Below are 25,475 nucleotides of genomic sequence, written 5' to 3' on the forward strand. Positions count from 1 at the left end.
CAAACTGATAAGGCTTGAAATCTAACAACTGAAAGTTCATAGAAAATCAAGAGGCAGACTGTGCTGTATCTATTCTTAGTGTCATGGGGCTTCATAACAGAAAAACAAGAGACCAGGGTAAATCAAGAAAGGGGCCAAGGATAAGCAGTGGAGTTTAGGGGAATCACAGGAGTATTAGGCTTTGAGGTGGAGGAGGTGAGTGAAGATGATCTTTTCCACCACTGTGAGGAGCACAAAGACACCCAGGGGGGAGCCCAGCATGCAGATTCCAAAAGTGACCTCACTGCTAAAAGCGAAGGCCTGTGCTCCACAGCGCCCTCTGTGGATGTAAACGGTGGCGTCTCACAACCCAAGCAGTGAACCCCACAACAGCCTGTTATAATCCAGAAGGAAGGAAATCAAGCAGACATTTTCTTCTTGCGTGATGTATGCCTTCTCACTTTGTGAACCTTGTACCACCCGCACACTCTTGAGGCTTCTTCTAAACATAAAGAAAACTTTGAGATGTGGTTGACAGGCCACCATCATTGTAAATGGCCTATACATTATTCACATACTACTTCAGATTTATAAAGTTTCTCCTTCCTAAACATTATCATGCCAATTTATCAGGATGAAGGTCCGCAAATATGTGTAATTCCAAGATATAACAGTTAATAAACTGTTTCAACTCATTTTTTCTGAGAATTACTTCCCACAGCCCTCCCCCAGTAAAGAAATTTGATTATTTTATCCTGCAGTATTTAGTAATATACTGACATCATTAGGCAGTTGTTTTATTTTAGCAAGTCTTTTTATGATTTTTTAAAGATTTTTTTTTATTTGAAAGGCAGATTTACAGAGAGAGGAGAAACAGAGAGGAGATATTCCATCCATTGGCTTACTCCCTAATGTGGCTGGTATAGCTGGAGCTGGGCTGATCTGAAGCCAGGAACCAGGAGCTTCTTCTGGGTCACCCACGTAGATACAAAGGACCAAAGACTTGAGCTATCCTCCACGGCCTTTCCAGGCCATAAGCAGGGAGCTGGATGGGAATTGGAGCAGCCTGGACACAAACCATTGCCCAAATGAGATGCCAGCATTTGGTCTATTAAGCCACCTTAGCTTCTATTGTAAAATAATTTTTGTGAAGATTTGTTTAGTTTTTTTATTGGAAAGTCAGATATACAAAGAGGAAGAGAGACAGAGAGGGAGATCTTCTGTCTGATGATTTACTCCCCAACGGGCTGCAATGGCTGGAACTGAACCAATCCGAAGCCAGGAGCCCGGAGCCTCTTCTGAGTCTCCCACACGGGTACAGGGTCCCGAAGTTTTGGCCCATCCTCTCCTTGACTGCTTTCCCAGGCCACAAGCAGGGAGCTGAATGAGAAATGGGGTCACCCACCGAGACACTAACTAGAGCCCATATGGGATCCTGGCATATACAAGGCAAGGACTTCAGCATCAGGCCCTGTAACAATTCTTAAATATGCTTGGACATAACCAAAGCATATTTAGGCTTACTAAAGCAAAGCTTATTTAGGCATATTAAAGCAAAGCTTTAGGCAGACAGGTAAATGTGTCTGCCTAAAGCCCTCATAAAGTATAAACACTAAAATGAAGTAACAAACTAATCATAAGTAAAGACGCTAAAGTTAGGGGCTGGTGTTGTGCAGTAGAATGATGATAAATTCCAGATACTTTGAGTGGTCCCAAGGCACTTCTTGTCTTCCTGGGAACTAGTGTGGTATCCACAATCATACCCAAGGCAATGCTATGGGACTGCACACAGTAGCAGTAGTTATTTGGCACTTTGCAGTCCACAGAGCAGGCATGCACATTTTTCATCCTCTGAAAGACCGTAGAAAGTAGTCATTGCTAATGTCATTCACAAATGAAGAAAGATTTGTAATGAGGCTCTGAGGAGTTAAGAAATGACTCATCCACAGCCATGAAGTTTTGTAAGCTCAGCACTTGCGCCCAGCAGCCCAGCAGAACATCCATTATACACCAAAGCAGTTCCCTTTTGATCTCTGTGAAACCCCTTGGAATTGTAACCTCCTGAGAGTATGTTCTTCACAAACTACAAAAAGGACAAATGACCACATTGTTCAGGTAAGCCCTGTAATAAAAAGTAATTCTCACAGAGCTAATGTAGGACAGTTCTGACAGTCCCAGCCCTGTTTATTTGAACTGGACCACTTCACAACCTCAGGTACCTTTTACAAGGAGCCTAAAATAAGTAGACAGCATGCTTTTGGACCAGAGAAAGGACACAGACAAATACAAGAAAATGTCCATGTTTCTTACTTGTGGTGGCCTTTCAAGTGCATAACATTAGTAGGGTTATCCAGTGTCCACAGCTCTCAGTATTTTTTCCACATGTAATATTAGTAGAATTTTGGTGTCCGATATACCAGCCACCAGACACATGTTACAATTTACAACTAAATTTAAGGTAGTCAAAATTCCACTTGAAAGTGAAAAACTGAAAGTTCATTGGCTACATTTTCTTTTTTAAATTTTTTAAAAATTTGGGGCCCAGCGCGGTGGCGCAGTGGTTAAAGTCCTCACCTTGCACGCCCGGGATCTCATATGGGCGCCGGTTCTAATCCCGGCAGCTCCACTTCCCATCCAGCTCCCTGCCTGTGGCCCGGGAAAGCAGTCGAGGACAGCCCAAAGCTTTGGGACCCTGCACCCGCATGGGAGACGTGGAAGAGGCTCCTGGCTTCGGATTGGCATAGCATTGGCCATTGCGCTCACTTGGGGAGTGAATCATCGGATGGAAGATCTTCCTCTCTGTGTCTCCTCTCTGTATATCTGCCTTTCAATAAAAAAAATAAATCTTTAAAAAAATTAAATTAAATTTTTATTATTATTATCATTTTATGATATATTTCCATAGACCTGGGATTTTACTTACCCCCCCCCCAAGTTCCCTCCTCCCCATCAAGTTTCCCTATATTATTACCATAGTATACGTTTTCATTAACAGTCATATGTGCCTCATTGCAGACATGGACAATGGCAGAGAGTCCAGCATCCTATTGTCAAGATACATTTAGCAGTTTCATTGGGAGTCCATTTTTGATCTGGAAGTAGAGATGCATACTGCATTGTATCCCCACATCTGGATATGATAGTCTCCATTACACAGTTACCATACCTCCCCTTAAATGAAAAGCCACAATACAAAATCAACAACAGGAAGAAAAATAGAAATTTACAACACCACGAAGGTCTCAACAGGTTTTGATAATTCAAGAGTCCTGAATTGTTGTCGATCCCACCACTACAACCGCAATGAGATCTCTCCAGAATCCACTGGCTGCTATGATCCAATTTACAGTCTCCATCTGCCCTTATATTCACTGCCAATGCTTGGAGTAGTTGATCAGTTCTGTCCTCCGTCCTCTGCCATGTTACCAGCTGTTCTCTGGCAGCTGCAAAGTATTGCCATATCCTCCATGTGCATTTGGATATGCCATCCACTGTTCTGTCTGAGCTACTGAGGAGACCCAGGCCCAGCTCTGACACATGCACTCCAAGGTCAGACCATGGAACCTGCAATTCTCTCTATGGTTGGGGTTCGGAGTCCAGCGGTTTAGGTGGTAGGAAATCACCAAAGAAACCTCATCTGAGTCCATCCCAGACCTGATTCTAGTGTTTGCCAATACAGGGTCTGGCACAGTCTCTCACCCAAATCAGCCTATGCATACAGTGGTAGTTGCAATTGCTGGGTCAGTTCTGTCTCCAGTCTCATGTTTTGCACAAACCAAAAGGTGCTAAAGTCCAGCCCAACCCTGCTCACCACATACTCGGCCTTCACACAAACCAATGGGACCTGCAGCCTAGTCAAAGTGACCCACAACAACCCCCACCAGGCCCACCCCCTACCCTGGTTCCTGTGCTTGCCAGTATATACAGTTGACTGGTTCTGTCTGTCCCATTTCCCATTTGGCTCTCATACATATCAATGGATATTGAATCCCAGTTCATCCCAACCAGCCCCACTATCTAGTCCACAATGGTGCCAGCAGGTGCAACCATCTGTCTAGCCATGCCTGCGTCCAACAGATCTTGCCCCCATGCCAGCATCTGCCAGTTGATGCTGCTGCAAGGCCCAACTCACCCACTCTAGCTTGTGCATGTACCAGGAGGTACAGTCAGCCTGGCCTTTCCCTGATCCAGCTCACATGTAGGCCATCAGATGTTATGCCCCTGCCTGGCCTGGTCCGCCCCCATCCCAGCTCTGTTGTTCACCAGTGGGAGTAGTGGCCCATGAGGGCCCCTGCAACTCCCCAACTGGGTCCATCCCTGCCACTCCCCATGTTTCACATGTGCTGGTTGAGTGCTGCAGACCAGTCTGGCACAACCTGTCTCACCTCAGCATTTGCCAGTGGGTGCTATAGCCTGGCCAGACCTGGTGCACCCCCCAATTCTAGCACATGCTGGTTGGGGCTACAACCTACCCCAGCCCTGTCAGCCTCCAGTCCCACCCCTAATGTGGACTGGTTTGTATCATGTCCCAACCTGGCATGACCCATACTCCATTCTGATGCTCGGATTCTCAGCAGATGATGTGAATTGACCTAGCCTGGCATGCCCCTGACCTGCGCCAAATGTGTGCTGGTGGATACTTATTTTGGCCTGGTCTGGGCTGCTCCCCATCCTGATTCTTGCATTCACCTGCAGGGAATGTGTCCCAACAGAGGAGTTACCCAAGCTCCTCCATCAGAATCTCTCCCAATGCCAGATCTTACCCACACCAGTGGGTTCATGGGCCAGCCCTACTTAGTCCACCCCTGTCCCACAGAACAGTGACCTTTCCTGACCGGCCCTTACCCATTATGGTTCTTGTTGGGTGCTATAGCCCAGCCAAGCCTGGTCCGCACCCAGACACAGCTCATACATGGCTTAGCAGGAGCAGAGACCTACACCCACCCTGGTTCTCATGAGCACCAGTGGGTGTTCGAGCCTAGCCCAGTACGGCGCATCCCAAACCCAGCCCACCCCCATGCTGAGGTACCCTGCAGCCATATCCAGAACAGACCGCAGCCCCCACCCTGACCCTCACGCTCACCAATGGGTATCACACCCCAACCAGGGCATCCCCTTAGCTCCCCAAGCAGACCTGTCCCATCTACAGATCTCGTGCATGTTAGAGGTTGTTCTGACCCAGCCTGGCATAGCCCCTGATCTGTCTTAGCCTTTATCTTCAGATGCTGCAGCCTGGCTTAGCCCAGCTTGTCCCCAGTTCCAATTCTCACTGTCAGGAGTACAACCCTGCCCTACATGAGTCTGCTCCCATTCCTGTCTCATGTAAATAGCTAGGTTTCAATAATCTGGCCTGTATTGGACACATTTTCAAGTGCTCAATAGTCATTTGTGGTTACTGGCTACCATAAGAGCAGCACATATAACATTGTCGTTATCACAGAAAACTCTATTGGATAGCATTATTCTACACCCTTCCTTACGCAAATAAAGGATGTCAAACATCCAGTATTTAGTTCTGTCTTCAAGAAAGCTCAGGCTCTTGCCACACATTAGCTCCTCCTTGTTGTGCTTTGCAGTGGGGCTGAGTTGCAGCCACAGAGCAATACTGAGAAGAATCAGAAGACTGAACAAAACCAAAGCCCACAGCCTTGCTGCCTGTTCCCTCTGCAGTGTGCTGTGTCCACATCCAGCTCTGCGCTGAAGAAATCTGTATGAAGCTCAGTATGTGATGATTCATTTCTGGGGCTCACGGAGGAAGAGGGGAAAGACGTGAAACAATATCATCTGGTAACTACCTGTCCACTTATGAAGACTACCTCTCAAAGCTCCCACCCTCAAGATTTCTCACGTATGTTCAGCATCATTCTCTGGATTGTTGCTCAGTTCTAGGAGCAAAAGTCCAGAAGCTGGGCAAGGAATCAGGAAGCACATTTCTCCCCTTCTCTGACTCATCTTTTCTCTGCTCCTCCTGCCAGGGAACTCAAGAGAGGATCCAGGAGTGCATATAAACTTCTGCCAGAATTTACCACTCCCTTACGTCAATCCCCCCCTTCCCAGGTTTCTCCCATATAGATATCTCAAAAGACAAAACAAGAGAAAACCTCCCTCAAACGCTATTTGAAATGAGAGAGAATGAGACAGTGAGCCACAGACATAGAAAGACAGTAAGAGGAATATAAATACTCCTCCACTCCCCAGGGCCGGTGTGCCTTAGGGTTAAGAGTCTAGAATTCCGTGACCCAACAGACATAATGGGAGCCACATTTGTCATTCTGATGGTCATGTTGAAAAAAGGAAACAGATAAGACCAATTTAATCATATATTTTATTTAGCCCCAAATATGTAGATCAGTTATCATTTAAACATATGATCAATATTTTCACATTGCTAAGTGAGTGTGCATTCTTATTACTCATGTTAAACCCTCGAAATCTGGAGTGCGTTTACAGTCACAGCACAGTTCAGTCGCATTAAGGCCTGGGCAGGTGTTCCCAGCTGCCTTTGGAAGGTGGCTAACGTGGGCAGTGCGTGTCTCCAGAAATCTGGCTTTGAGGAAAGTGTCTTCTCTGCTTCTCAAAGCAGAATCAAGTTGGGGGAATTCCACTTTAAAATTTATTTTCTGTCAAATTACATCTCATTTTCATTTTGCATCTTACCACCAACCCAGTGGTTTTTACAGATGCTTCCTGATTATCGTAATAATGTTAAATAACACCCATCTCTCAGGCCAGCCTTGCCCCCTACATACATCTCGTCCAAATCAAAACATCACTCCCTCTTTGTCATTGAATCTTAATTCATTCCCAATTCATCAATTGTATCCTACTCTCAGTTGGTGTGCACTGGCTTCGTGAAGCAGAAACCCTGAACTGCCCTCACAAATATTACATATGGATCTGTCTTTTCTCGGAGGGACATGGAGCACTGGGCAGATTTCAACTCATTGCTCCTACCTCATGCCAGATTGGTCAAAATGAGACAAATTACAACCCAAGGAGGAGAAGATGTTGAAATGCCTTCTTGCTCATTCCTAGGGAAGGGAGCTGTGTTTTAACTGTTGACGAGTGATAGCCTGCTTTGCTTTCCTCTCAGTTCCTGTGCCCACATGGGAAAATCAGTCAGCAGTAAATCCAGCCTTCCTACTGATGTCTCCAGAAGAGATGGTGGAAGGATAAAATTATTCAACAATCCAGCCTAAGTTCAGCTAAGCAGCTCAGAACTCCTCCTGAGCAGGAAAGGGTCAGGGAGTGAATAAAAGGGTTCAGAAAAGCTAATTTAATGGGATTAGCTTTTTTTACCCTTCATCATTACCCTAAGCTTATAAATCCAATTTTCCGGGCCCGGCGCAATGGCACAGTGGTTAAGGTCCTCGCCTTGCACGCCCGGGACCCCATATGGGCGCTGGTTCTAATCCCGGCAGCCCCGCTTCCCATCCAGCTCCCTGCCTGTGGCCCGGGAAAGCAGTCGAGGACAGCCCAAAGCTTTGGGACCCTGCACCCGCATGGAAGACCCAGAAGAGGCTCCTGGCTTCGGATCGGCATAGCATCGGCCCGTTGCGCTCACTTGGGGAATGAATCATCGGACGGAAGATCTTCCTCTCTGTCTCTCCTCTCTGTATATCCACCTTTCCAATAAAAAAAATAATAAAAATAAATCTTTTTAAAAAAATCCAATTTTCCTTTGGCTTGAGAACAGATGCTGTTCTCAGCGGCCCAATGGGTTGATCTAGAAAAGGCAGACCTTGACCCAGATGCTAAGACCTGGTCCCTTGGTGGATCCACCTTCCTATGGGAGTCCCCAGCAAACAAAGGCTGCAGTCCTCTGTCATGCCATCACTCATTGCCTAGGAGCACATCACAGCTTGAAATGCCTGCCCGGAAAATAAAATCTCAAGTTCCTTAGCCCCTGAGTACCCAAAGCATCCTTGTGGAACTTCTGGCTCCATCAAGCTTCTGGCTCCTCACTGCTCCCTCTGTGTTCCCAAACCACATGCACACCCAAATGCCCAGCCTGACACCCTCACCTTGAGCTGAGTTTTCAAAAAGACTTAAGTCTTGTGCACTTAAGTCTCTGCACTTACTTTTACTGTTGGTGTCTTCCCCACTTAATTCCATCTTTTGAAGGGCAGAAATAAAAATTGCATCATCCTCAATTCTCCCCAAGGGGAGGCTAGTACCTGCCTTGTTTTTGTTTGCTATTTGTTTAATTTTTTCTTTTTTAATTTTATTTTAATTTTATGGTACATTCCATAGGCTCTGGGATTTCCCTTACCACTCCCCAAGTTTCTCCCCATCACCACCACTGATTTCCCCATATTTTTACAATTGTATAGTCTTCATAAACAGTCATAAGTCCACCATTCTGCTGTAAAAGTGTTTTTCTGACATTGTAGGCATGGACAATGGCAGAGAGTCCAGCATCCTATTGTCAAGATACATTTAACAGTTTCATTAGGAGTCCATCTTTGGTTTGGAAGTAGAGATGAAGATTGTATTATTGTATCCTCATATCTGGATATGATAGTCTCTATTACACAGTTACTATACATTCCCTTAAATGAATAGCCATAAAACAAAATCAGTGACAGGAATAGTTTAAAAATTTACAATGCCATGAATTTGAATAACATGCTACTGAATGACAAATATGTTGATAAAGAAATGAAAAACAAAGCAAAACATAAGAGAAAACAAATTATTGTAAAAAATGAAAATAAAACCAAAACTACCAAAAACCATGAATTCCAGCAAGAACAGTGTTAAAGGGTCACTGATCCTGTATTTTGCATGAAAGTTGCCTTATATCAGAGAAAACATGTGATATTTGTCCTTTTGGAATTGACTTGCTTCAGTTAGCATAACGGTCTCTAGTTGGGACCATTTGGTTGCAAATGATAGAATTTCATTTTTTTTTAATGCTGAGCAGTATTCCATGGAATAGATATACTACAGTTTCTTTATCCACTCCTCTTTTGATGTGCATCTGGGCTGTTTCCACATCTTTGCTACCTTAGATTGTGCTGGTGTGACTATAGGATTACAGATCCCTTTCTCATATGTAGATCTCAATTCCTTTGGATATATTCCCAAAAGTGGGATAACTGGGTCACACAGACCTTTCTTGGTTCTAAAATTACATGAATGGGTAAAGACTGATGAAAATGGCAATGAGAAATGAAATGAGAATGGTTGTGCAATCACACTGCCCTTTTTATCCACCACAAAATCCTGCAGTCCCCCACCTCCCCTCAACAACAACAACAAAAAACCCCTTTCCAGTGCTATCATAAGGAAAATGCTTCTCAGAGCCATGGGATCCACTCAGACTTCCAGGTTCAGAACCAGGGCAAGGTTTTGTATCACTTTGCATTTGTGATCAAGGAACAAACTAAACATTCTTGGTCTTCCAGAATAGAATGGAAAAGAAAGAAGAAATGAAACTAGAGAAGGGAATGTCATCCGATCACTCAGAAACACACACACACACACACACACACACACACACACACACACACACACACACCAACTACTGATGCTTACACATCCATTATAACAGCATAGACAGGATAGGGTCTCCTAAAGATGCCTTTAGTTGCTAGCCCGTCTCTGCTAGGAAGCCGATGCTCCCCAGGCTTCTGTAACTCAGGACATTAAAGTAGTCGTGTGGCTCATCATAGTCATCTCCCCTCTGTTCTGTGTAGAGGTCAGCAGGGGCAGTGGCTGCCGGGTCACAGCTTCCTGGAGAAGAGGGAGCACTGGGATGCCTTTCCACCTGCTCAGTGGGCGTTTGCCTGGGGTCGTTTTCTGCAGAATTCATCTGAAGAGGTTGCTTCTAAAAACAAGGTACCACATAAATTACATAGAAATGTTATACAAAAGTTACTCTCCAACAGGACACACAGTTACAATGTTCCCTCTGTTTCTTACACACTCACACACGTGCACCTACTAGCCCACAGCTTCTGTTTCTTTTTTTTTTTAAGATTTATTTATTTTTATTACAAAGTCAGATATAAAGAGAGGAGGAGAGACAGAGAGGAGGAGAGACAGAGAGGAAGATCTTCCGTCCGATGATTTACTCCCCAAGTGAGCGCAACGGCCAGTACTGTGCTGATCTGAAGCTGGGAACCAGGAACCTCTTCCGGGTCTCCCACGCGGGTGCAGGGTCCCAAGGCTTTGGGCCATCCTCAACTGCTTTCCCAGGCTACAAGCAGGGAGCTGGATGGGAAGTGGAGCTGCCGGGATTAGAACCAGCGCCCATATGGGATCCCGGTGTGTTCAAGGTGAGGACTTTAGCCACTAGGCCACGCCGCTGGACCCCACAGCTGCTATTTCACCTCACTCCGTACTGCATTTCACACTTCTGAACTCTTCCCTTTCAAAATCAGCTTCCATGTCTTCTCCATGGCATATCACCACGTTGTTCTGCACTCCTATCCTTCCACCCTGCCCTTACCCCAGTCTTCAGCCAAGCTTGCTCTTTTTTTTTTTTAATCCTTGCACATTAACTCCACAAACCAAGGGGCCCTCCAGGGTTCCACCCACCGCTTTTTCACACCCAAGACTCTGAGCCACTTCATCATCTGAATATCTATAACTACCGTCTTCTGGAGAACCCCCCCAAAACCTTTAGTCCCCTCAAACCTTTTGTCCTGAGCAAAGACCAGGTTCCACCTGCTAACTGGGCATTACCACACAATGGCCAGTGCATGACAGGCACACATTGCATTTTTTCAACCAAGACCATCACATTATCTCCCCCATAAGCTGCACCTGCCCCTACACACTCTACCCTGGCTGATTGCACTGGGTGATCAGCAACCTTGTAGCTAAAATAAAATGCCAATCATCTGTAAAATATCATTTAACTTTACTCCTCAATACTCTGAAATCTCCTCCCTCTATTTCATCTCTTCTCTTATGCCTGCTTTCTCACTTGAACCTCACACTTGCTGCATATACAGTTCCTCTTATCTCTAGTTCAATTCCAAACAGGCATCATCAGAAACGTCATGCAAAAATGATAGCTAGATCAAGCCGTACTTCTAGCTAAAACTCATCAATGGCTCCCATTATCTATAAAATGTTTCTTAACCTGGAATGCACCAGTGGACTTCAAGGGATATGAAAAGCTCTTTAAACTGTATTCTTAAATTGCATAAAAATTCCTTCTTCCAGGAAGGAAATCTCTAATTTCACTACATTCCCCCAAAGGAGACTGTAATGCCCCCAAAATACCCTCTGTAGCTTGGTTGCTTCTACCCTCCAGGCTTCACCGCCTGCTGGGCTTCTGTAGCCAATGTACCCCTGAATCCAGAGAACTACTATTCACTGATGCTCTGCTCTGAGCATGGACTGTACAAGCTCCTATGCAAGCTCAGCAATAACTCCACTAAGGTTTCCACTTTTTAATGCTCTAACAGGCACAGACAGGTGAAGTCACCTACCATGTGTTGTCTGATTCCAGGCTATACTCTTCTTACTCAGGCAAACTGCCCATTAGCAGGTTTTAAAACTGAAGGGGGCAAAGCCATCTTTAAGAGTACAAGGCCCAGAGTTCTCAGAGGTAAGCGAGGCAAACGAGGCAAGAAAAAGGAGCTGTAGAAAGAGGTAAAAGAAGTCATCTAGACACACCTCTGTCATCGGTGGAATTGAAAATCAAAAGAATTATGTGGAATGCTTAACTTCTACTTCTCAAAGATCATTGACCTTTGATTGCATGTGTTAGTTCCAGGGGTGACGGAGGTAGAGACTGGGAGATTATGAAGTCATTGCAATGACAGCCAGGACCCAAACCCAGATCTGTCTGATTCCAAAAGCCACATCCTCAAATAATTCAGTCTGCTGACCCTCAGGATCTATGGCAAATACCATCAGTGCCCTGCCCAGATCCCTGTCCCTGCTTAACACTCCCTTCCTCCAATGGGAGCTCCAAGAGGCCTCTTCTCAGAATTGTGCGTGTGCCCTCCTTGATGCAAAGCCAGCAGTCAATAAGCAACTCAGGTAAAATCTCACAAAGCCTGAGATTAACTAACTTCCTGTCTGCAGGCAGGACAAACTGCCTATATTCTTTCTGGCTTAAACCGAGACTCCACCTGAGGTCATATTCATACTTAGCTTTCTTCCCTTAGTCATATACTGCAGACTTCACAACCTTTCATCTAGACTAAATCTTATTTTTAAGTGATTGGGAAAATCAAAAAAGATAATATTTAATAACATATATAAAAATCATATGAAAATCAGGGCCTGTGTCATGGCATAGTCGATTAATTCTCCACCTGCAGCACCCACATCTTATGTGCTGGCTTGAGTCTCGGCTGCTCCACTTCTGATCCGACTCCCTGCTTATGGCCTGGTAAGGCGGTGGAAGATGGCTCAGATTCTTAGGTCCCTGCACCCACATGGTAGAGCTAGAAGAATCTCCTGGTTTCTGACTTCAGATGGGCTCAGCTCCAGCATTAGGGCCATTTGCGGAATGATCCAGGGGATATAAGATTTCTTTCACTCTCTCCTCTCCTTAACTGCCTTCCAAATAAAATTAAGATGAAAAATCTGCTAAATTTGTGCAAAATTCAAATTTCAGTGTTTAAAAGTAAAAATTTATTGCAACACAGCCATTCTCAATCATTTCTATACTACCTAGAGCGCTTTCACCTAGAATTGAATTGTTTGAATTATTTTAACAGGAACCATAAGCCCCTTGAAACCTAAGACTTACAAACTTTATTTTTCCAAAGAAACTTTATCAATCCCTGAATAATTGCAAAAACCCAACAGGTGATTACAATTTGATCTTCTTGAGAAGATTCCAGAAACACTTTTTTCACTAAAGTGGAAGGAATGTGCTAAGTGATGCAAGAGCTGGCATCACTGAGAAGCTCAATGGTATCTTGCTGAGATGGGAGAAGCTTTTAGAAAACTGGACCCCTCACAATAGGGAGAGGGAGAATTCAAATTAGTCTAAGGCAGTTGGCAGCACTTAGCAAACAAAATGGAGGTAAGTGCTGCAATGTAAACCAAGGAAGATGGGTCCACAGGGATATTAGGATGACTTAAAAGAGCATAGTGTTCCTGGGAGAAATGTAGATGGACAGTCAATAATGACACTATGCACATCTTGAAAAAAGAATCAACTCACATAAGAAAGACTGACGTCAGCCACTGTCCTATAGAAAGCCAATATCCCTTGCCCAGTTTCCCCATCTGCAAACACTTTGGCTCCAATTTCCAGCTGAGTCTGGACCTTAATTCAACCTTACTATATGCATTGAATCATTGAATCCTAAGTCTTCAAACGTGTTTGGGTTAAGCTAGTGTTGAGTAACAGTATAGGAACACAGAGAAAGAGAGTGAGGTGTTCTCTCTGTAGGTGGCCTTGGACTGCTAGGACCCTCAAAGATTATATCACTTAAGGTGACCCTATCACATAACTTTCTCCTTCCAAGTTCCAATAACCATCCTTATCTCTGTCCTGGAAAGAACAAGAGATGTTAGTATATCCTGCCATGCCTCTCCTTTATGCTTTCCTTATATTCTGCCTATATCTTTATAAGTCCTCTTATTAAACCTTCTTCAAACACCCCAGTTTGACTAGTCCCTACTGGGACCTTGAGAAGCATGGCACCAAGTTTTTTGAGCAAGGTGACAGAGGAGACAGGTGATTACTGTCAAAGTACAAATAAGAATCCTGGAGGACATATACCAGACAGAAAACAGAAAATATCCCAGAAGGATCATTAATAAAACATTGAGAATGCGAGCACCAGGACTTGACAGCTAGATTCTCTCTTTTTACTCTCTCCTCTTTGTCTTCCCCCAAAGATAATCAAAGTTAGTTGAGTCTTTAATGGGAAAGCATGCTCCACTGCTTTTAATCCTTCCATTCCAGAGCTGAAGGCCACTGTGACATTAGAGGCTATTGGTGCACTCGTCATGATGGAAGCTCCTTTCCCAGCACAGAAATCGTGCATCTCTCTCTTCATGTCTCCACAGGCTTCCTTTCTTGTTTAAGTCCATTGCAATAGTCAAAACATCAATACAAATACTGAGGACCTCTGCCTTCTTCAATGGCACCAGTCATGTCTGCTGCTGCATCTCCAGTCTCCTATCTAACCAAATCAATCGAAAGATGAAAAATGAATGGCCACACTTTTCTGAACCAGATAAAGCAGCAATCTTAAAATCATGAGACACAGAAAACTTTCGAGGGCAAGTTGGGAGATCAGATAATCATCAGTGGGTATAAAACGTTACATAACTTTCCAAGTAAAACTCTCAGCTGTGTGAGCTTCCCTTCTATTTGAAGAATGTCTGTCACACACACACACACACACACACACACACACACACACACACACACACAGAATAAATCAGTAAAATCTGATAGGTGCCTCAAGAACTGCTGATACTGTTGGACCTACGACTGAGGAGACCTGGACAGAAGAACATTACTTTGATTCTGCTATCAAATTACCTTTCAGAATCTTCATTCCAGTATGTTCAGATAAACAATATTAGAGTGAATGTTGTTGGGTTTTTCAACCTGAAGATCAGGTTGGAGATAGAATATATACCAAAGAGAAGATAGTGTCTTTATAAGCAACCCCTGATCAAAAGGAGCTTAAGGAAAGTGAAGTGGATTTATCTACTCAAAAAGAAACTGAAAAAAAATTAAATATAGAATATTAGACTTAAAGTCCAACTGTACTCAATGATAATACAAATCAGTATGTGTAAAAAATATAGTTCTGTAAGCAGAATTAACAACAATGGGAAAATATATACAACAAGGGTCAAGGAAAGGACTTAGAAGTAAGATGATTTAAAAGCCCAAAACCCATGGACTCTAAGCAGAAGAACAATATAATGACATTCTCTTAAGTAAACAATTCTCAAATCAGAAACCTGGATTGGGACTCAGCTCTTGATGGTCTTCAAGAGCAAAATAAGTCATATAGAAGCTAAACAAGAATAAAGAGAAGATTGAAAGCTAATCCTTCTCTGGGAGAGAAAGAAAGGGGGAAAGGCAGAGATAAGAATGCATGGTTAGCAAGCAAGATGGAGCCAATGCCTCCCTTGCTTGGACTGGCAATGAGCCAGCCAGCCAGCCAGCCAGGCAGGGGCTAAATGTCTGGTCAGACATTATGTATGGATGAGCTGAAAACCATGGGTAGTCTTAACCCAATATAGCCCATCTGAGAGAATAGGGGATCCAGCTAGTGAAGTCAAGCTTTGAATGCAGATGTGAAACACAACACAAAGGAGCTCTGCTTCCAGTGGAACTATGCTCGATTAGGTTGCTTTCAACTGATTCTTCCATTGAGAAATGCTAGAAAGTTTAAAAAATATTAGGAACTTGTGTTTGAGTAAATCAAAGATTGCCAAATCTGTGAGCAATTCGTGGTCATGAACACCATTCAGGAGAAGGAAAGTCAGGGAGATGGGATGAACATTTGGGGAGACTTTGTCCTGGAAGCAATTGCTTGCAAGTGATGACGAAGAGCCTGTACGCTGTGCAGAGCCTCTAGCTGGAGGTATAAAGAGAAGATTGGAATTCAAAAGTCAGCAAGGAAAGGGGAGTTTGGCAAATGCCACAGCTCTTCAACTGGGATCCTAACTCATCATGTCCTAGCAATGAAGGATTACCAGAAACTAAGGTCCAGCTTGAAATCTTCTCCTCACAGACATAACTGATGACTTGGAATTGTTAGCACCTGCAAATCAGTTTCCTGCCAAAGAGGGTAGCAAATCCTATCTGGGAAAAAAATGATATCACCTATAACTTTAAGTGACTGTCACTGTTTTTCATGTAGAATGAAAAATACCAGTTAAGAAGATACGCAAAAGACCAGGAAGATGGACAGCAGAAGACACCCACAGGGTCCAATTAGGAGGATTATCAGGCACAAAATGATTGTTTAATATTTACAAATCATTAAAAGAGGAGATTTGACAGACTGCAGAATACTTAAACTTCAAAGAAGATGTTTAATAAATTGGAGGTATGTCAGAAGAAAACATCCACTCCAAAATATGATGAGACAAATAGGTGGAAAATATGAATAAGAGGATATGAAACATGTATGAAAAAGTGAAAGTGTCTAAAATATAGAAACTTTGTAATTAGAGCTCAGAGGGGAAGGAATACAAAGATGGAGAAGTGCTATAGGAAGAGTTAATGGCCAAGAATGACTCCAAACTGGTAAAACATATAAGCCACAGATGCTAAAATCATTCCACATCCTTAACAGAATAAATTTTAAAAATTAATTGCACCATTACTAAAAACAAAAGATGGGAATTTTAAACTGGAAGGTGGAAAAAATCATGGAACAAAGTAAGATAAGGTTTCTCAGTTGAAATACAGGAAGCCAGACAGTGGAATTAGGTTTTCCACATTCTGAAAGAAAATTACTGTCACTATAGAATACCTAGCAAAATAAATGTAGTGTTTATACAAAGAAAAAGACCCTTGCAGACCAATAATAACCAAGATGGTTCCTCATAATAAAGAACTACATAAAAGAAAGCACCAAAGGATATTGCCCAGGAGGAGGGAAAGAAAGGCATGAAGGCAAGAGGAACGAGAAAAAGAACACATCCATCCAAACCAATATTGATTCATAAAACAGTGATAACAATATGGGGATGTAAAAGCAATGAACTCAACTGTATTATAGTAGCAGAAATAAGTTGGGGAGATAAATTAAAAGAACTTAAACGCTCCAAGTTTCTTGCATAATTCAAGAAGTGATCACAAGTTCTACTTTAGGTAGTACTAATATATAGAAAACCAGGGGTATATTATAGATTCTTTAAACTCTGAAAGAGTAGCAAAAGAATTCATAACTAACAAACACATCTCTTAATAATAAAAAGTACTTTAATTCAAAAGATGGTAAAACAGAATAAGGAAAAACACAGACATGGGATGAGAATGATAAAACCTTATAGAGATGTTCCTCAAGCTGCCATGGGCTCATCACCCTAACATAAATTTGAGATACTGTAAGTGGAAAATGCATTTCCCATAATTCCCTCACTGAGCACCGTCATTTACCCACACAGACCACTGCTTATTACATAGCTGCCTGGTTGGAATGGCTCATTACCCTCATCAGGCACTGCAAGAGAAGATCTCACTGCATAGGGCTAGACTAGGAGAAGGCCAAAATTCCAAATGACTCCTACTAAATGTCTTTCACACCATTGTGAAGTTGAAAACTTGTAAGTTAAGCAAGTTGAGGGTTGTTTGGGTACCAGTAATAACTGCACAACTACCTAGTCAAGAGAATGATATTAGGGCTGCAGGCATGAGTTGGGAATTGAGTAGGATCATACTTTCAGGAATATCGGATCAGGATTTTTAGAAGAAGATTCATGGTAACACTAGAAAACACTGTTGGAAGTCACAGGTTTTTATTCCCCAAGATGTTTGTGTGGAAACTTGAAATATGATGACCTAGGGGTAGGCATTGTGGTTCAGTGGCTTAAACTGCTGCTTGGAACACTGGTATCCTGTATGGGTACAGTTTAAGTTCCAATAGGATGGAAAATATATTTCTTTCTCTCTCCATCTCTACTTCCTTCTTTCTCTATGTGACCTGGCCTTTCAAATAAATGAATCTTAATTTAAAAAAAAAAAGTGACTGTGACTGGCTTTGGAGTCCAAAAAGCAGACTAGACAAGGAATAGAAATTCCTTAACTTATCCTATCTAATAGCCACCATTGTATGACACAACAAGGACAGTATTATATTTCTTCACTATTTATAAAGTTTTCACATGAACTATGCCACCTGTTCTAACTCAGTGATACAGAATGAGCAGAATTATGAACTCCATGTCATAAATAAAGACATGGAGACCTGGGAAAATGAATCCCCTTTTCTAAAATCACACACATAGCAGAAATTGAATCTTTCAATTCCCCACCCAATATTCTTTGGGCCACATGACCTCTTAAGCTAAAGTAACTAAATTTAGTTACTAAATGCACCTACCATGCATTTTAAGGAGTATTTATTTCTCATCCTGCATAAGAACAGAGTAACCCAGTACTACCAAAGAGTTCTAAAAAGTAAATAAACTAATGCACAGAAAGCCCTAGAACACAGCAGCCATCCAAGATGCATCAAATTCACAGTAGGTAAATTAAAACTTCCAAAGCAGGGACTTAGGGGACAGGCAGAATGTGGAAACTGTAAGTGACAGAAAGATGAAAAGGACACAGGTCCAACCTTCTGGGAGTTCCCAGCCTGGGTGAGTGATGAGAAAAAACATAAAACACTGCACTGAAGGGCAGACCAAATACCACAGAAAAGACACAAAGGTCCATGAAGAAGCACACATCTGGGTCTCTCCCTGGACAGAAAGCAGGCCTGGAAGGCCCGGGGCTATGGGTGCTGATGGGGCCTGGGAGTGTCCAGGCCAGCCAGAGCCATTACCTTTCCAGCCAATGCGACCACCCCGACGACTGTCATGCACAAGACCACCAACAGTGTAGCCAAGGCTGCCAGCAATGGAATCTGGAACCCGATGCTCTGCTCAGCCACTAGAGGGAGGACAAAGCAGAGGTGAGCTGCAGAGATCAGAAACAGAGCTGCCTTCCCCAGGGGAGCCTTTCTCTAGACAAAACCAGGGGCAGTGGCCAGGCCCTTGCTCTATCATAGGACTGGAGACTTCAGCCCAACTCTGGACAACGGAGGATCCACCAAGCCCGGCATGAAATCAATGATTCATCTTTAGAACAATGGTTTACATCATGTGTCTGACACCCATGTGGATCGTTTTTAATACTCCTTTGCTCTATATCACAAAATGTCAGTAATTATGAAAATAAACAGATGATTCCTTACCAAAAAAGAGCATTTTCTTTTATTAAAATTTCATGTATATAAGTTTATCTGTAAAAAATCTTAATTAAACATTAAAATAAAATTAGTATTAAATTAGAAAAGCATATAAATTTGTACCCTAAGCCCCACAACACATTTTCCTAGCTAGGCTGTGAGGTTCCAGAGGGAAATAAGGCTATGGAGTCTTAGCTTTTGCTATTTTCTCTGCACCTGACAGCTACATCTTTATGCTCAGTAAATATTAGTGGTATGGATGATGCATGAACTAGTACTTTTCCATTAAACCATGAAAATGTAACTAGAAGAAGACAAGGGTAAATGGGGAGTTTTTCAAAAGATGAGTAATGTTTGGTGTAAAGAGAAATGAGAAAAACAAGATAGTCACCCCATGAGTGAGTGTTGGAGTGCAGAGAAGGAATTGCAAGCTGCCTCCTCCCATCTATACCTCTCCTTAGGAGTTTGGGCAGGACCTAGTATCCAAAGAAAAGGAGGAGACAGCAGAGGCCTGGGTCTTCCTGCATCCATTTGATTAAGGGCTTAGATTAATGGAAATGTGCTAAAAAAAAAAAATCGATCACTTCTGATAAGGACAGTGTCTGCAATATCTGAATCCCCCACATTGTGTTTCACCTGCCCTGAGGACTTGGTCACATCATAGGCCGTGCCCACACTGGATGGCCACAGGTAGGAAGTTCACTCAAGGAGAAAGAGAACATGTAGGAGGCAAATGGTCATCAGAGACAGGCTGCAGGGAGCTACTTAGCGATAGCCATAGAACCAGAAAGAACATGTGGTTAGAGAACGGGGCAGAGCAGGGCAGGAGCCAGCGTTAAAACTGGGTTTTCTTACACCATGTGGACACATAAAGACAGAAGGGGTTCAAACCATGATCAGATTTAGGGAAGATTATGATAATAACATCAGTTAATTTTAAAGATAATAAAGACCATAGTAGCATTAGTAAATTAATATCAATTTTGTCAGAAATTTAAGCATCCAGTTCCACTAGTCTCAGTCACAGAGTAAAGACTTTAAGGTCTTTGAATTAGAAGCAACTCTAGGGGCTGGTGTTGTGTGTGGATTAAGCTGTCACTTGCTGTGCCCGAGCCCCAGCCACTCCACTTCTAATCCAGCTCCCTAATAAGGAAAGCAGGGGAGGATGGCCCAAGGACTTGGGCCCCTGCACCCATGAGGGAGACCTGGCTGAAACTCCTAGCCTCTTGGCTTTGGACTGTCCTAGTTCTGGCTACTGAGCCCATTTGGGGTATGAACTAGCAGAGGAAAGATTCCACTTTCTCTTTCTCTCTCTCTCTCTGTTTCAAATAAAATTTTGAAAAGTTTTTTTTTTTTTTCATGAGCAGACACAACAGCATCACTATGCTTAGGGTCAGGAAGGGTAGACTCTGCTTCATGGATTCCTAACAGTTGTGCCTACTGCTGGGTCTGCTTCAAAGGTTAAGCTCACTTTTGGCAATAAGAGCTTGAATACTGAATAAGAGCTGTCTCTGGTGTTAGGACAGGGATCTAGGCTACAAATTGAAATTAAGGCCATGGCAGAGTTTGTACAGAATTTGGCTCCCTAAACTCATGCAGACATTGGACCCTTTGTAAAACCTCATGTTAACTGTGAACAGATTTCTAGTGGAAGAATTCATGGTAGCAGGATCATCCAGTTACGGGGTCTGAAGGCTGATCTTTGGGGAAGAGACTGGATTCGGTTGCTAGAGTGGAGCCCCGTGACCAAATCATGATCGCATTATAAGGAGAGACCACAGAGAAAACCGATGAAGGGTGTGCCCTGTGTCTGGAATCATTGTGTGATCGTCCTTCTACTGTTCTCTGGCTTTCCAGATGTCTGAATCAATGGGGCCACTGACCTTGGATTGTGAACCCGTAAACTGTAACTGTAAACTAAGGTGTCTCAGCTGCAGTAAAGAAAGGCTGACCACTCCACATCCGTGAGAAGCCACAGTGGCAGCTGAAGTAACTGAAGAGGAGTTAGCACCCCAGGTCAGGAACTGACACTAAACTGACAAACAGGAAGAAACTGAAAGCAGCCAGTGGTGTTCTCCGGTGTTCTGCAAAAGTATAAAGGGCAGAAACACACAGGCTTGGGGCAGTGTCTGACCAAGGTCCAGTAGAATATGTCCCGAGCCCCCATCCCAGCTACTCCGTGACAACTGGGGGAGAAATCTGCACCTCACTGCTCCCATTTTACCCTGGGGAACAGCTGTCCACTGTGACCTCGAAGAGCAGTGCATTTGGCTGGAGTCACAGTTCCAGAAGGCTCTTGCCTGGGCCTGAGAAAACAGATGAAATTCTTCTTTTCTCTACTTTTTAGGAACTCCATTCCATGAAGGGACTTCTGCCAGATCTTCCTCCCTCTACCCAGTACTGCAGCCTGGCATAGGGCACCCAGGCAGATGGCACCGCACTAAAGATCTCCAAATGGTCAAGTGCATCACTGTTATTTTTGCCGCAATTAAATTCCCCTGCCCTGTTAGCTCTTCCAGGTTCCTCTAACCGTGCAGCAATAAATACTGTGAGAACTTGAGTTTATTAAGTTTATTATGTACCTATTACTGTTCTAAGAACTTTGTATCAATTCATGAGATTATTCACCATGTTTGATAGATGAGAAAATTGAGAAAAGATTCAGTAATTGACCAAGATTACCTAGGCTCAATGCTTCTTAGAGCCCAGACTTCCAACTGTTTGATGAATTTGACCTATGTGGGAGATTTGCTAAGATGGGCCAATTAAATGGAAACATTAATTTTATACATATATATAGCATATATTACACATATACATATATAATATATATATATATATATGTATATTTCAAAGGCAGAGTCCAAGAGAGAGAGGGACAGAGATCTTCCATCACTGATTCACTCCATGGATGGCTGCAACATTTGGGGCAGGCCAGGCCAAAGCCAGAGTCCAGAGCTTCATCCAGGCCTTCTGCATAGGTGGCAGGGACCCAAACACCCAGGCCATCTTCCGCTGCCTTCCCCAGCCCATTAGCAGGGATGTCAGAGCCTGTGCCATTCTCTCCTCTGAACTTCCAGCTCTGATGATCATTTCCCAACTCCCAGAGGAATGATCTAGGTGTCTGAGCTGATCCAGGAGGGCATTTTGAAAACTTCAAAGTGTCACTGAATGTAAGTTATTTACACTTAGTTCCACACAGTCTTTATTTTCCACCAGCTCTACTCTTTATAAATTTAGGGACTAATTCTACACGATTGACTGCTAATTGAATAAATGAGACTACCTTCTCTCTGACCGGCCTGGGTCAGAGCTGCTTCTCCGGCAGGAAGAGTGGGATTCTGCACACATCACATCTTAGCTCTGCCCTGGAGAGCCCAATTCCAGAGTTCTTGGAAGTTCCCAGGTGATTCTCAAGCTCAGGATTGGGAAGCCCTGCTCCCTAGGGGCTTTGTTGTTGGCATCTCCTATGCCAGAGGAGGAGGGCCTTGCCACCGTGCACCTGTGAGAATACCTGAGTTTCCTCGGACTTCCAGGAAGATCCTTCCCTTGTAAATGCCATGGGGGTAGGTATGGTAGATGCAGAAGTACTCCCCTGTGTCATTTGCAGTCAGTGACAGCAGGGTAAGGCCCAAGTTGGGGCCTGGCACCACCCGTTCCCTGAAGGCTGAAGAAACATGCCAACCAAAATCAGCATGACGAATGGCCACAAGTTGGTCTTGCTGCTCCCAGTTGACCTGCGTCACTTCGGCCGTGATGGAAGACAGGTGACATTGTAAGATGGCAGAGCCACCTTCCTCTGCAGAAAGGTTGCCTGCTGTGACTATCATGCCTGGGGAAGAGAAAGATGCACCATGAATCCTGGGTCATCAATGAACCTGGAACCTCCTGCAGTGATTTCAAGGTGCTCAGGGCTGGAAGTGGCTTCTGGAATGACGGCTTCCTCATTCACTCCAGCCACTCCCTCTTAGACACTGTCATTGGTGTTCATTTCCCCTCATGCAGTAGCATCCCCTTTCCATTCTGCTTCCCCTTCTCCATGTCCTTCCAGTCCATGCCAGCCCGTCTCCTTCCATCTCACCACCTCCACCCCCAGAGCCTGCTTCTCCCCCTTCCCATTTGAAGGCTTCTCAAAACCCCACTTCCTCCCCTGGGTGCTTGAGAGTCCTGTATTTCCACCTTCCACTCCTAGTGCCTGCATCCTGAATAAGCCCCTTAGTGAACCTTGCCTTGTGACTGCTTGACTGAGCACACAGCTCTTCAGCATAGCTAGCTGACTGACTCTTTGGTTATTTTCATATACCTGTTTTGTTCCCCCACTAAAGTACAAGCCAGTGTCAGCTGACACCACCTCTTGTTTTTGGCTTGTTTTGTATGACTTCCTGCACACCATTTCTATATTTTGTGCACTGTCTCTTGTAATAAAACCTGGCTGTTTGGCCCTTTATTATGCCCAGAAAAGCCTGCAGGAAAGCCAAAAAGCCAAGGAAGAGGAGTCTGGCAAGGAACTAGAATTCTCCCAAAGCTGCCCTCCTCAGCATTGAGCACTACCCCGAACCCTGGGTACCTCTGCACCCTCATGTGCGTGCGAAAGCAACACCCAAACTCCCTCATGCCATAGTATTTAAATATCGTGGTCCATCCCTCTCCCCCCCGCCGAAATATGTACCAAAGGCTTTTAAATATTGAAGAAATACATTCTTTGAAGCAATATATGAAGAAATACCATGGTAGAATCTGGAGGATCCATGAAGACATTTTTGACCATTGAGGACAGCAGAAAGGATGGAACAGTTGGAGCATCTACTGAGCAGGTGCTGAGCACTCCTTTACCTTGCTTCCTCCCCTACTTGCTTTCTTATGCCAGCCAGGTGAGCACCCAGACCCTGGGACCTACAAAAGCTGCCCAGCACTGAGCTCACTCCCAGGGCTGCTTTTTCCCACCCTAGAGCCCACAGAACTCCAATGACTACACTTTGTCCTCTCACACAGGTGTGGCAGGTGCCAGCAGCCTGCTCCACAGCAGCATCCCAGGTCCCTGCTAGGCTCAGCCTCCTTTCTGCCTAGAGAGGTGCTCAGGCCTTACCTGAGGTGAGTAGAGGAGCCTGCCTCAGCCCCTGAGCCCAGATCAGGAGGAAACACCAGCGCATGCTTCTGCCCAGAGGGCCTCCAGGAAGCACCTGTGGCCTCTTCTGTGACCAACCAGGCCGCTGGCAGACGGGAAGGTGAAACTCAGCTCTGCTCAAGAAAGAGGGTCTCAGAAAAAGTGAGTTCAGCAAAAAAACAAGGTGAAAAAAAAAAAAAAAAACAGAAAAGCTCTCAACAAGTACACAAGCTGCATAGGGTGAGCCACATGAAAGATTGTGAAGGAAACACACTGAAAAAATAAATAAAAAAAACATGTGGCTTAGGTACACTAATCTTTGTATTACTATTAGTCAACCTATTGTTTTCAAGTTCTGTCCTAAGCTACACTTTCAAACACGAGTCTTTATTTCAAGAGCTAAGGGCACCTGGGTAATGCCCAAGATTCTAAAGAACCAATTATCAAAGAGGAACTGCTCACATTTCTCCTGACTTCATCCCACTAAGAACATGGGAACGTGGAGGTGTGAGCATCCTGCAAGGGTACGCACACTCAGACTGCAAGCTGCACCTGCAATTTTGTGAGTGAGTATTTACTGTGGGAATACAGTACATGAGTGAGACAAAGGTTTTGGACAAACATCCATTTTTGCTTGAACAACATTGTCTCCTGGAGTCAAAGTTCGTTTGTCTGTGTCGGGAGTGAGACCTAGGTGAATTCTGGTACCTTGCCTCTGACTCAGTGGAATAAAGCATTCCAAGAGAGTGGATTTTCCTGTGTGCAGTGAGCCCATAAGAAAGAAATGCAGGGAAGGATGGATCCAAGGGGACTGACTTGGGAAAAGGGTTGTGAACACCTGTCTGAGCTCCCAGTTTATGGCCATGTTCTACTGTTGAATAGACTTTCCTTTCCACCTCCATCCCTTTCTCCCTCCCACTCCTCACGCATGTGAAAATGCATGGGTGCCCACAGAACATCATTCTTTACAATAGGACAAAGTCAGGGAGGACCCAGAGGCTCTGAAAATCCAATAGTGCATGAATACTACCAATCCCTGCCCTCAAAGATTTTACAAAGCTACAGCCACATGGAAGAGGGAACAGAAAGCCATGTTCGCAAGTCTCCAGAACTTTTACCACAGCCACCTTGAGCATGCTTCATTGCATATACCTTGAAAATCTATACCTCCATCAATAGAAATGTCCAAAGCCTTTTCCCCTGACCTCTGCAGGCTGATGAAGCACCTGAGCCTCTCATAACACACAGGTTCTTGTCCCCCATTGCCATTACAAGGTGCTCCATCTCACAGCAATTTCCTCCCTTCCCTGGGTCCTGCCATTCCTAGCTCTAGATCATGATGCATGCACCCTCCCATATCCTACTTCCAGACCCTTAGAGCACTTTAATTGTGGAAAATTGAAATAAAAATGAGATTGTCTTGATGCAAAAAAGATCTTAAATCCATTCATACAAGTTCACTGTGAGCATGTGTCATTTTTTAAAAACTGCATTATTTTTTAAATGTTTGCGCACACACACATGTCATTCAATTTTAT

General features: G+C 43.9%; 1 protein-coding gene across 1 annotated transcript; it reads right to left on the reverse strand.

Moving 5' to 3' along the window:
* Nucleotides 1–8,923: 8,923 nt before the first annotated feature.
* Nucleotides 8,924–24,286, reverse strand: TIGIT (T cell immunoreceptor with Ig and ITIM domains). The gene is made up of 4 exons (XM_040980447.1): nt 23,920–24,286; nt 22,348–22,665; nt 18,429–18,535; nt 8,924–9,811 (listed from the first exon to the last, which is right to left on the reverse strand). Exons 1-4 carry the CDS (start codon nt 24,233–24,235, stop codon nt 9,575–9,577), a joined length of 978 nt encoding a protein of 325 aa, XP_040836381.1. The 5' UTR covers nt 24,236–24,286; the 3' UTR covers nt 8,924–9,574.
* Between the last annotated feature and the right edge of the window lie 1,189 nt (nt 24,287–25,475).

Source organism: Ochotona curzoniae, unplaced genomic scaffold, assembly GCF_017591425.1.
Source record: "Ochotona curzoniae isolate NIBS_2020 unplaced genomic scaffold, NIBS_Ocur_1.0 contig_3498, whole genome shotgun sequence".
Lineage (NCBI taxonomy): Eukaryota > Metazoa > Chordata > Mammalia > Lagomorpha > Ochotonidae > Ochotona > Ochotona curzoniae.